Source organism: Perognathus longimembris, chromosome 19 (genome assembly GCF_023159225.1).
Source record: "Perognathus longimembris pacificus isolate PPM17 chromosome 19, ASM2315922v1, whole genome shotgun sequence".
NCBI classification, from domain to species: Eukaryota; Metazoa; Chordata; class Mammalia; order Rodentia; family Heteromyidae; genus Perognathus; species Perognathus longimembris.
In genome coordinates this window covers 18,080,680-18,093,257 of record NC_063179.1, presented here as the reverse complement: position 1 = coordinate 18,093,257, position 12,578 = coordinate 18,080,680, and the positions used below count along the sequence as shown (strand labels likewise).

Genomic DNA, 12,578 nt, shown 5'->3' with positions numbered 1-12,578 from the left:
AAGTTACCAAACTGTCTGCTAATATTTTTCTAGAGTAGAATTAGTGACTGTAATTCTCAAACAGTATTTTAGTTTTAAGTATATTTGACTGAGTGTCCAAATTAGCATTAATATACCCAAGAGTAAAGTGAAAAATTGAACATGAAGCGATTATTTTTAAAGTGAAGGAAAATAAAGTGAAATATTAGGGAGGAAAAGTAAAAAAAGCGTAATTATTTGGTTGGAAGAGACCAAGTTTGTATTTTATAAACCAAAAGTTTAAACATCCAATGTAATGCAAAATCTTTCTAAATGTAAAAGATGAGTTCAAACTAGTAAGTCTATAAAAAAATTACTTTTGGCCTTAAATGGTACCTACTTAATCTTGATCAAAAAGGCCACACAGCTAAGATTGCAATTACTTGATTTTATTTTTACACACTAGGTGGGAGACACAAAGCAATCTTCCTGAATAAAGTTGACAATGAGCTTCACTCAGAACATTTTTAATAATGCACATTAAAAAAAAAGTATTCATCTTACAAATTGTTCTGCAATCCAAATATACAATAGCTTGGAAAACATTTTAGAAAACAAAAGCCAATGTAAAAAGACAGATTAAAACAAGTAGAACAGTACAGGTTTATATGGCTCAGATTTTACAGTTTTCTTACTGCATCATCAATGTCAGAAATCTGTTCCTTCAGCTGGCTCCATTGCTCCGGATTTAAAGAAATACCTAAAACAAGTTTAAAAATTCAAAGTTTAAAAATCAAGCTTTCTTAAGGAGTTTCCTACTTCCAACTAAATATGTTTATCAAAATTGCTGTTTGATTTTTGTGGGGTTTGCAGTGCTTAGAGTCCAATCTAGGATCTTCCCACATGCAAAGCACCTACTCTATTCACTGCTCTTTTGAATATCAGCAGGCTCCATATTGAGATTTTATGAAATACTGATATTCAGACACTAAAATCTTATATTTGTTAAATTTGTCATAATCTTGAGCAGATCAAGCTTGTAACCAATTTAGCTTCCTATAATGCATTGTGCATAATGACCATGACAGCCAATGAGAACAAATGATAATTGAAGACATCTCTCACAAATACCTGCAAACTAGCAGGCAAAGAAAGGGTCAGGCCTAGACATGGCATGCATGCAACACCCATTGCAACATGGAGCCACTTCCAACATTGGCTCCAATTTCCAGAGGAAATCCGTACTGTGTCTTCCAGAAGCACTCACTGTGCTTTGGAAAACATCCCTGGGGTATGATTCCTACAAAACTTTGTAGAGTACATGAACTGAATTGGAGTACATTCTAGAGTCATGCTGTGAGAGTTCAAATCCAGCTACAAAATGAACTTCAGTTTCCTCACCAGTAAAATGAGGCTTATAAACTAAAGGGATGGCTATAACTTAAAAATCAAGTAATGTAAAGAACTCAGCCTATCACCCAACAACACATACATAAAATTGGAAACTGAAAAGGGGAATACAGTAGGATAGCACCTAGAAAGGGCCTTCAAGCTGACCAAATTGTTTAATAAATATTTGCATTAGCTAGTCCAGAACAACTGGAATGGCTAATCCAGAAATGACTTAAGCTCAAAAATACTAAATATATGAAGTCTAAGAAAACCAATACTACAAGGAAGCAAACAAGTGTTACCTTTAAAACTGACAAGCAGGCATACCAGTACTATAAATATGAAAACATTTTTTCATCAGCTAAAGATCAACCTAATACACAAACTGAGGATGGTTCAATAAATGCTCTCCAGTATTTGATGAATGCTGAAGGAAGTATGTGTCTCCCTGAGTGAAGACTACAAGGTAGGAAGGGCAGCGACTCACTTTGAGCACACTGTCCTACCCAAATGTCTTCAGGAATCAAAAGGAGACACTAGAAGCAAGGATTTTTCCAGTTCTGATTTCACAACTTCCCAGCAATACCTGATGTGCTTCAGATTGTAAAAATAAAAGAAAAAATAAAAAGCAAAAGGAAAATTACAAGAGTTAACTTATCAGCCAACTACTGAAATAACGTCTGGGTATATTAGTTTTCTAGGTTTTATTTCAAAATGCCGATGAAAGTAGAGAAAAAACTGAATTAAGGTTTATCCTTGCCCTGCGCACTCTACCAATGTTTCATTATCAAATAACATAGGTTACTTAGGCACATTTTTATTCCCAACATTAAAATCAAAATGAGAAGCTCACCTTTTCTTCCTGGCTTCATTTCACCTTCTGGATCCATCCAATATTCTCTAATATCAATTAGAACTTTCCCTTTAAAGTCCCGAACACTCACGTACCTCATTTTCCCAATCTGAAAAAAGGGAAAAAAATTGTACATTTTAAAAGAGGTATTGCTGCAATCATGAAAAGAATTAGTATTCTCAGTTGTAACTGAAGGAAATCAATGTTTAAAGTTTTTAAAAATAATCTCACACTTCCAGTCATTTTTAAATTTAAAATATCATTAGTAAAATAGCACATTTGCTGTGGAATAGTATTAGAAGTTCCTCAAAAATTAAATAAAACTATCCTAAGAACCAACATCCCACTTCTGTATACACAATCATGGTTAAAAACACAGGTTGTACTCCAGTGTATTGTTACGAGCCTCTCACTGTGTAAGCAGCAGAGTACACTGGCACAAATGACTCAAGTACCACCGTGTGTTGTGGGGAAAGTCTGCTAGCTACTTGGGAGGCAGATCAGGCAATCAATCACAGGCCAGCCCAGCCATCCAAGTTCATGAAGATTCCATCTTACTCAATAGTTGAGCCCGGTGGCATGCCGTAGGAGGCTGATAAGCCAGGCCAGTCTGGACATAAAGCAAGACTCTATTTCAGAAATAAAGCAAAATCCAGCTGGAGGTGCACTATACTACTGTCAGTAAGCAATATAATCCTATGGACCACCACTGTGTGTGTGGTCTATCACTAACCACCACGGTCCAAGACACGTTGACTCTATTATGAAAGAATTGACAGCAGGATCTCAAAAGATATTTGCACACCAATATTCATAATTGTTTTATTCACAATAGCCAAGAAACAGTGGCAACCCAAATGTCCATCCACAGATCAATGCATAATAAAATACATACAATGGAATATTACTCCATAATCCTGTCAACATACGACACATGAATAAATATTGAGCACACTGTGTTAAGTGAAGTCAGTCATAAAGTGACAGGAACGCTGATATGGCTCAATATATTTGACATGTTCAAAATCTAAACCAGTCAAATTCTTAAAACAGAAGGGAAATGATGGTTACCCAAGGCTGGGGGGAAATGAGAAAAGGGAATTGTTCAATACATTTTCAGTTTTACAGATGAAAAAGTTCTAAAAATCTGGTTAACGAAGTGTGAATGTACTTCTGTGGTTCCTACTACAATTAAAAAAATCTTTGGGAATCCACATTCAGATAATATCAGCAACTGTTCTGAATACAGGAACCCAAAGTTCCAACCAGTAGCATTATTTTTTTTTAAATGCTTATTTATCCCAAAGCAAGCACAGGACTTGAGTTGACACCTAATACTCCCTCCAAAAAAAAAAAAAATATCCTTTTGATGTTCACTTTAAATTTTTAACATACTTTACTCTTGAATTTAGTAACGTAAAACTTTCCTACCAAAACGTATTCTTCAAAAACCTAATACTAACACAAATTACAACCTTAAAAAGCACAGCCTTCCATGGACTTTCTCTTAAAGCTATTAATGTTCCTTAGGGTTAAAACCATTTGACATTTGCCTCTGTAGTGATCATTTTTCAAAAGTCAGCATACAATGAACTGAAGAGAAAAAAGGCCCAATACAGATGTATAACAAAAACTTGTAAATATTAGGCTAAAATATTCCAGAGCTGTCCTTAGGATTTTACATTTCATTCTGTACCTAAAACAGCTTTACACTGCTCTCTGAATAAAACTCAAATTCCTAAACGGCTTCCCAAGAGGCAGGCCCTATTAAGATCTGCCTTCCTCATTCTCTGCAACTACTCTCCAACACTGCAGGCTCGTCACAAAATGGACAGTATAACTGCTGCTGTACAAAGCATTACTGTCTAGGCTCTCCCACTTCAAGATATCAACGTAGTTCCAAGTATTTGAAAATGTTTCTCTCTCCCATATACTCTATACAACTGATGCCTCCTTCATGTCTCCGAATGATATTCTGTACCTAATTCCCTCATAGTAACCCGTTCCTCTTCCCTTCTCCAGCTTCGTCATAATCTTATACATGTGTTTATCTATTTAATTCTTATCCCCTTAAAATTCCATGAAACTACACACATCTACTGGGTTTACACTCCATTCCAGCACTTAGCAAATGCCAGAATAAAATACAAAACAGCAAGCATGCAATTTGAGGGCTCTTTCATAATTCTTCCTTGATACAAACATTTATTTCAAACTTATTTCTCTGTCCAAAAACCCTATACCCTCCTTCCCTAAGTTATACAGAAATCAGAGGACTTAAGCCTATACCTATGTACTTTATTTTTTTCACTCACAAGTATTTATTTTCTTTACTCATAAGTATTACAAAATCTGAATTAAAATACCCATTTTATATTTTCCATTCCACTCTTAATTCTGGCAAGCTGAAAGCTATCCGATGGGGCTGGGAATATGGCCTAGTGGCAAGAGCACTTGCCTCGTATACATGAAGCCCTGGGTTCGATTCCCCAGCACCACATATATACAGAAAATGGCCAGAAGTGGTGCTGTGGCTCAAGTGGCAGAGTGTTAGCCTTGAGCAAAAAGAAGCCAGGGACAGTACTCAGGCCCTGAGTCCAAGCCCCAGGACTGGCAAAAAAAAAAAGCCTGAAAGCTATCCACAAGTCCAAAAAATATTTATATGCAAGCTTTATGTTCTACTCAAATATACACTTGCAGTCTCATTCTCAAAGTTCTGCCTTAAATACTGAACATCTCTTTAAAACATTCATCCATTTCCTCCTCTCATTACTATTTTGTTTTTTCACCTTATCCTGTCTTGACCAACACCCTTTCTTCTTCCATTCTCTACTGTAGCCTCCCTTTCTGCAGTGGATGGCATTACTCTTTCTGATGATGCCACAAGAACATTTTCCACCCAAGAGGTCCAGGTGCTACTACACCCTACTTATCCAATTACATTTACAACTGGATCTACCTCCTCACTGATGGCTTCATTTTTCTGGTCCATTCTTCCTAACAGGCATCTTTGTAATCATCATTATTTCTTCCTTAGGGAAAAACCATCTAACAATTACATAAATTTAAGCCTATAATTACCTCTGTAATCTCACCAGTGTGCAATTATCCTCCATTTATACTCCCTTCACCAATCATTTTTGTGCTAAAATTATACCAATATCAAATCTCCCTAAAATATATATTTAATAACTTATCTATCACTCTTTCCTAGTCATATCTTCAAATCCTTCTGTTAATTTTCCTCATTTTACCTACACAACCCACTCTATTTTTCAGCTATTCTTTTTTTTTCTTCTGGACCAGAGGTTTCACAAATGTAGCACGCCAAAATTAGGCAAGTCATATTACTATTTATCCTCCAATAATATCCCATTGATACTTCATAGTCCAATACTCAATATCTCCTCCAAATTGCTTTCTAAATAAGAGTTCTCAATCTTATGGAATTTCTGTAACATTTAGATTAGCATTATTTTTCCTCTTCAAATACTTGTATAAAAGGAGTTTTAATTTAACATGTCCACTTGTGTGTATAGCATTGTTTTTCAATACTTTCTAGTTTTTAAATATGCATTGTTTTAAATATGGCAAAATATGGACTTCTAAATGTTTACACTGTCCTGTATTGTATAAATTGCTTTCATTTCTCACTTTTTTAATATTTTAATCAATATCCAAGGATTCTAACACACATAAAACACTGCTAGGCAATATCATATCAAGGTATTTTTCACATCGTTCAAATGAGCTAACAGTTGCACTGGCTTTAAGGAGATCACCAGCGTTACCTGAAACATGTTATCATCTCTGCTGCTGCTGCTCTGCTTGGAGGATGCCAGAGCTCTCGACGTCTCGCCCGTCTTTTGCTTTTTGATAGGCTTTTCTGTAGCAACTTGCTTTTTCCTCTTTAACTTAAAAGAAAAAGCAAGAATACAATTAAAACTTGCATAGACAAAAGACATCTCAGGTTCAAAAAGACTCAATTTTCTTTCAAGACCTTACAGAGTCAAAATACAGAGGGGGAAAAAAATCAAATATAGACATAGGAAAGTTTCAATTAACAATAGATCCAAGAATTTAAGCTTCATGTACATATGATAGTTTTCAAATTCTGTTCTTGGGATTCCTCTAATACCTTAGGGACTAGAATTATATTAGCTTTCTAGAAACATAGTCATTTTGTGAATTGCATAAAATTTTTGTGAAAGAAAAAACAAGATATAGGGCTCCTGCTTTTGAATACTTTTAGAAACCACAGATCTACTAAAAGCTTAGTCAATTGCTGTATTTTTGTTTTTTTCAGGCATGGAGGAGCATGCCTGTAATCCCAGCACTCGGGAGGCTGAGGCAAAAAGGTTGTATGTTTGGGGTGCTGGGCTGGACTGCAAGTCCTTGTCACAAAAATAATGTATTTTTAAGCAGATATGTAAATTAGGATGAATACAATCTATTCTATTCTAGGATAAAAATATTTATTAATTCCCTGCTATTATGAAAGAACTCTAAACTGGCTTAAGAAATCATGCATGATTAGGAAAGCTTGAGAGAGCTACGCTGTACCAGGCAATGGAACTCAGTCTCTTTATCACACACACAAAAAAATCACTGAAAATATATAGTAATATTTTAAGGTGAGTATTCAAAATCAGAAAAATATCTTAAAAGCAGCATTACTGTTTTTTATATAGCCTCATTCTCAAAATGAGCTAATAAAAATGACCACAGTTCTCAACCCAAACAGTAGAGGGCAATCACGTCCCTCCTGAATGGAAAAATACAAACTTGTGGCACTGAGGTTTGAACCTAGGCCCTTCCGCATGCTAGCAAGCCTTGTACTACTAAAACTACAACCTCGTCCAAAACTAGCATTTTAATGTTACTAAATTTACTGTATTTAAGTCAGCTAAAACTAGGTCAAACATACAAAGAAATAAAACTTGAAATGAAAAACATGTAATGTAGCTGCCTGCAGGTTTAGTAGTACTATTTAGGAAAAATAACAAAAATTACACCAAGAAGAAATCAACTATTCTTTAAGTCAAGATCTATGGACTACTGCTTGCCTGGGACCAAAAAAAAAAAAAATCAATATGAATTTATTACTTAAATATGTTCAATGTTATACCAATACATTTTTAATTTCCTTAAGTATAGCTATACATGCTCTTTGAGGCCATATTTCAAATTCCTGATGTTACAGTCTATATTTACACTTTACAAGTCCACTTCCTCTAGATTCTAGGATACAGTGACCCCTCACCTATGGCCAGAGTTACATTCCAGAGACCCCTGTGAGAGGTGAAAATCTGGGAAGTAGCAGCATTAGAGTTGCTATCCGTGGTTCACTTATTGCTACTTTGCCGTTTTCACTTATCACCAGGGTCTCTGGAATATAGCTCGTGTAGTTCTTTTTAAAAGTGATAGTGAAGCCGCAATAAATGAACGGCAATATATGGAGGGACGAATGTAATATCACTCACCCTTTTCTGTTAGCTGACAGGACTTGGAGGGAGGGGGGTGATGAGGCGCTGCTACCTTTGGATAAACTTTACATTTCCAAAGCTACTTAACACTTATTCCTTACAAAGGAATTCTCTAATTAATTATTTAATTAATTCCACTTCTAGGATATGAATGTTTACACATACGTATGTATGTTATGTATGGATGGATGGAAACTTGTTTGACAGAGCTCTGGTGGAAGGAAGTCTTGACCACAGTGTGAGCTGCTCAGTCATGCTCCACTGCGGTGCTCAATTAGGTGGAATGCAGGGTTTACAAAGCAGCTGTCATCTTATGCATAAGAAGCCTATTCTGTCAAAATGGATAATTTCATGTTACTTTGTCTGGATGCTGATTTAACTAAAATGAAGAGATGAAAGCAAATAAATGTACAAAACCTAAAATCTTTGTGGGAAAAAAAAAAACGGTGAAGACAAGTCAAAATTAACACTTGCATTCAAAACTACAGGTAATGTGGTTCAACTAACTACCAAAAATACCTACAGATTAGGCAGATTTCTAAATATAATGGCAAGTAGTACCTGAGGACTAATTACAATTCTACAGCCCTAAGAATTCTAGAGCCTATAGTCTAAGGAAATGGTTCTTCTTTATAGAATTCCTAAAGGTCCTCAACAGAATGATGCCGGCCAAGCGGCACAGAAGCCACCTACAATTTCAGAAGCATGAACGGATTCTCAGTTTTAAGATTAAGCTTCTGATCCAGGTGTGGAGACACACATGTGAGTTCCATACTTGCTGGGAGCCCCAGGAAGGATCAAGGAAGCTCGGCTGAACATGACAGCCTGGCATCCACATTGAGAATGTTTCAAAAACATTGGTAGGCTTTTCAGTATACTTCAGAGAACAGACCTAGGCAATACTGAATTAAATAAACATCACAAAACGATTTGATCAGTAAGTCACCTTTTTGTCAACTTCACTGTCAGAATCACTGCCAGAAGAGCTTGAAGAAACAAGTTCCTTTGATTTAGGCATTCTGAAAGAAAAATATATTACACAGCTTACATGTTGTTCTTTATATTCAGCTTAGCTCTCCCCCAATCAAAAGAATCAGTACCATTTTATGGTACTGAAGTTGTTAATCACAAGGTTTCATCTACATGTATCTAAGTTTCTAACAAAGAGAAAACACTCTGAAATAGGACAAAGAACTAAATGTCCTATACATACTCCTCCGCTCTTTCTCAAAGCTAATGTGTTGTTTTTTTCTTTGATACTTCAATTTATAGGGGTTAGAGGCTCATGGGTAGGGTAAATTCAAGGCAGCTAAAAGCTAGTTAAAATCAGATTTAAAGTAAACAATTTTTCTCAGTACTGTTTCACACTTCCGAGATTAGATCTAAAGTAAAATACTGAGGGAATGGGGCACCACCTCTCCCATATGAGAAACAGCTGTACCACACACTGTGGTATCTAATTTGTTTTATCATTAGATCTTTTTGTATACATTGGTTTTTGGATCACATTATCAAAATAACAAGTTCTAATTCAACATTCACAAAGTTATCATAAAGCACAAAATTTTACACTGATTTTCTACCATTTAATATAATTAAAATTTGAAAAATCGGTTTATGGGAAGGGCAAACCCACCACCTTGGCCAGCATATACCCTAGTACTTTTCTCACAAGTATGTTCTTAGTGCTTGTGTATAAAGCAGAATGCAGAATACCTGAAAAGTCTAAACCCCAAATTTCAAGACACATACTTCAAGATTCTGATAGAATGGTAATTACCAAAGTATCTTTTTCTCTCTCCATCTCAAAAAAAAAAAAAAAAAAAAAAACCTAGGTGCATTCATTTTTGTATGCCTAAAACACAGGCCCTGCAGGGTGCTGGCGGAATGTCTTAATCCTACCTAATCATGAGGCTGTGATCTGAGGACCACGGTTCAAAGTCAGCCCCAGTAGGCAAGTCTATGATACTCTCATCTCCAATGAACCACTAAAAAGCCAGAAGTGGAACTGTGGCTCAAATGGTAGGGCACTACCTAGCCTTGAGCAAAAGAGCTGAGGCAGCACCAGGCCCTGAGTTCAAGCCCCAGGGCCGGCACAGAAAAAAAAAAAAAAAAAGCAAAAACCATAATAAACCCTTATAAATATAATACGCTCTATAAATGTTAAAGGGGCAAAAATTTAAGATTTCAATTTCTCCTTTAAGAACAACTAAAAGAGCACCACCTACCTAGACCAATCTTGCTTTAGCTACTGGTATAGAAATGTCCCACAATAGAACAAGGTGGGGAAAAGGGGGGAGGAGGAGCTCCCATTCCAGTCTTGACCTTTAAATTCTAAGAGCTCAAACTATGTCCAACCCGACCATGACCATTCTAACGGCTAATTTCACGACGATTGGGGTAATTCGGTGTAAATGTTACCACATTTCATACACTTTTCCTGCTCCACTTTACAACCTATCCTCCCCAAATCAATTGAATTCAGCGTCCTTTGCTAGCTGCTAACACAACTATTCCCCCTCCCCCCCAAAAAAACCCTATCTTTAAGAGGTCATTAATTTCACTTGCAAGCAGCAAGGGCATTCACAGCGGCAATAACTACCGTTTATTACGAAAAGCTGCCTGGAGGGTTTCAAACCACCTTACGGAGAGGTACCTCCGGTTTGACCCGAATTAAGCCAACGACTCAAGAAGTAAACAGGATGTTCGCAGCTAAAGCCAGCTCCTCAACTTTCTCACAAAAGACCTCCCTGCTTTTCCTCCAGGAGGGCTGGAGGCTTCAGAAGAGGGTCGGAGCTGATCATTATTAGGCCACCCGGGAAGAAGGAGCCGGCGGAGGTTGGATACAAAGCTCAACTACCGGGGGGGAGATCTTCAGCCTGCGGTACGGGCGAGGATTCCTGAAAAGCCGCTAGGGCCGAGGAGCCCACAGGCTTCGCCCCAGCACGCGCGGTGGGCACTGGGGCCCGTGCAGGGTCGCGCGGTGCCTGGAGGCGCCCGGAAGCCCGGGGCTGGCGGCGGCCCGGACGCGGGGAGCCGGGCAGGCCCGAGGGGGCGTGGGGGGCGGAGGAGGCTGTGCGGGAAGAGGAGGGACGGGCGCCGAGCGCCATTTTCTCCTCTCGAAGCGTTCCCTCTCCCTGCAAACTAATCACTGCCCCCCCCTCGCCCCTCCCCGCCGCTCCTTCCCACGGGACCCCCCACCCCCACCTCCAGGGCGCCCCACACCCCGAGGCCTAGGGCGGGCGCCGAGGGAGGACCAGGGCCGGGCGGGCCCCGCACGCCTCTCCGCCCGCCGGAGGCCGCCGCATTGTCCCGGGGCGCCCGCAGGCCCTCCTTGGCCCGGGGACCGCCCGCCCGCCGCCCGCGACTCCGTTCTGGGGGCCGCGTGTCCCGGGTGCGGGGCCCCGAGCGCGGCGGACGCGGGGTGGAGGACGGAGGAGGAGGGGGCTCAGGGAAGGCGAGGGTGGAGGTGGGGGGCCAGGCGGAGACGCCATTGCTCGCGGCCGGAGCCAGCGAAGGGAGCTGAGGCCCGCGGACGGCAGGCGATCCGGCCGGGAGACTCGGGATCTGCGGGGAAGGGGCCCTCGGGGTGGGGCCCAGCCCCTGGACTCACGCTCCGCTCCCACAGACAGACAGGCTCGCGCTCGCTGGCTCCGGACTGACAGAGAACCGGAAGTGACGGAAACCGAGGGAGACGGCCCCGCCCCTCCGGGGCGGCACACACGTGATGGGGCGTGGCCTCGCCGCAGAGCCCCTTTTCAGGGCCTTAAAGGGACCGGCGCTCCTCCTAAATGGATGCCAGTAAAGGGAGATTCAAATCGGGAATGAGGGTAGGAGGAGCACCGAGCTTTCCATTTGTTCAGTCAATATTTGTGCTGTTAAAAAAAAGGAGCTACACTCAAAAAGCTCAAAATGATAACCCGTTTTACAAGTAATGAACCTCCTGCCTCACCACTCCCAGTATCTTGCCTCTGGCTGCTAAAAAAAAAAAAAAAAAAAAAAAAAAGAAGCAAGTCAAAAGAATTTAATTCCAGAGAGTTCAAGAGATGTTTGCCGAAGTTCTTGTCCCCATGGTCCACATAGCTAATTTGAAATCCTAGAAGTGTAAAGTAGCTCGATTGGAGTATGAAATGTCACCCCAGACTCGTGTATCTTGAGCTTGGTTGTCAAGCTGGTTGATAGGCTATGGAGAAGTGATTGAATCTGTGGCCTCAGAGATAATGAATGAACTGATCCACTGATGGATTCATAACGGGATGGCATTATTGGGTTGGTGAAGTTGGTGAAGTTCTCTGGGCATGTCCTTGCTGGCTACATTCATCCTCTAACCCTTTTCTAGGAGATTTTTTTTTTTTTTGCCAGTTCTGGGCCTTGGACTCAGGGCCTGAGCACTGTCCCTGGCTTCCTTTTGCTCAAGGCTAGCACTCTGCCACTTGAGCCACAGCGCCACATCTGGCCATTTTCCATATATGTGGTGCTGGGGAATCAAACCCAGGGCTTCATGTATAGGAGGCAAGCTCTCTTGCCACTAGGCTATATTCCCAGCCCTCCTTTAACCCTTTTCTAGATCCCCTTCGTCTGCTTCTTGTCCACCACGCGGTGAACAGCCTCCTCCTCTACATATCCCAGACTCCATTCTAAGCTAAAAACTATGGACTGAAACTGCTGAATCTGTGAGCTAACATAAATCTCCTCCCCCTCTCCTTAAGTGTTATATGTCAGATATTTTTGTCATAGCCACACAAAGTTAAGCATAGTATTTAACACAAGAAATGCATTATACAAGCAGGAATATAGCTAATAGTTTATTTGTATATGTATTTGGTAAAGTCCTACTACAGCCAAAAATGAATATGCTTAATTACAAATACTTTTCAGGCAACCAGTGC

The 12,578-nt window shown here is 39.9% G+C and overlaps 1 protein-coding gene across 2 annotated transcripts; it reads right to left on the bottom strand.

The window, feature by feature from the left end:
• Positions 1-389: 389 nt before the first annotated feature.
• On the bottom strand, positions 390-11,404 carry Sub1 (SUB1 regulator of transcription). Of its 2 annotated transcripts, none has more exons than XM_048368205.1 (5): positions 11,303-11,404; positions 8,636-8,708; positions 6,001-6,117; positions 2,204-2,318; positions 390-718 (listed from the first exon to the last, which is right to left on the bottom strand). In XM_048368205.1, the coding sequence occupies exons 2-5, from the start codon at positions 8,705-8,707 to the stop codon at positions 639-641; spliced, it is 384 nt and encodes a 127-aa protein (XP_048224162.1). In that variant the 5' UTR covers position 8,708; positions 11,303-11,404; the 3' UTR covers positions 390-638. The 2 variants fall into 2 exon arrangements, with proteins under 2 accessions (XP_048224162.1, XP_048224161.1); XM_048368204.1 differs by having other exon boundaries at positions 2,204-2,312; positions 5,995-6,117; positions 11,303-11,402.
• Between the last annotated feature and the right edge of the window lie 1,174 nt (positions 11,405-12,578).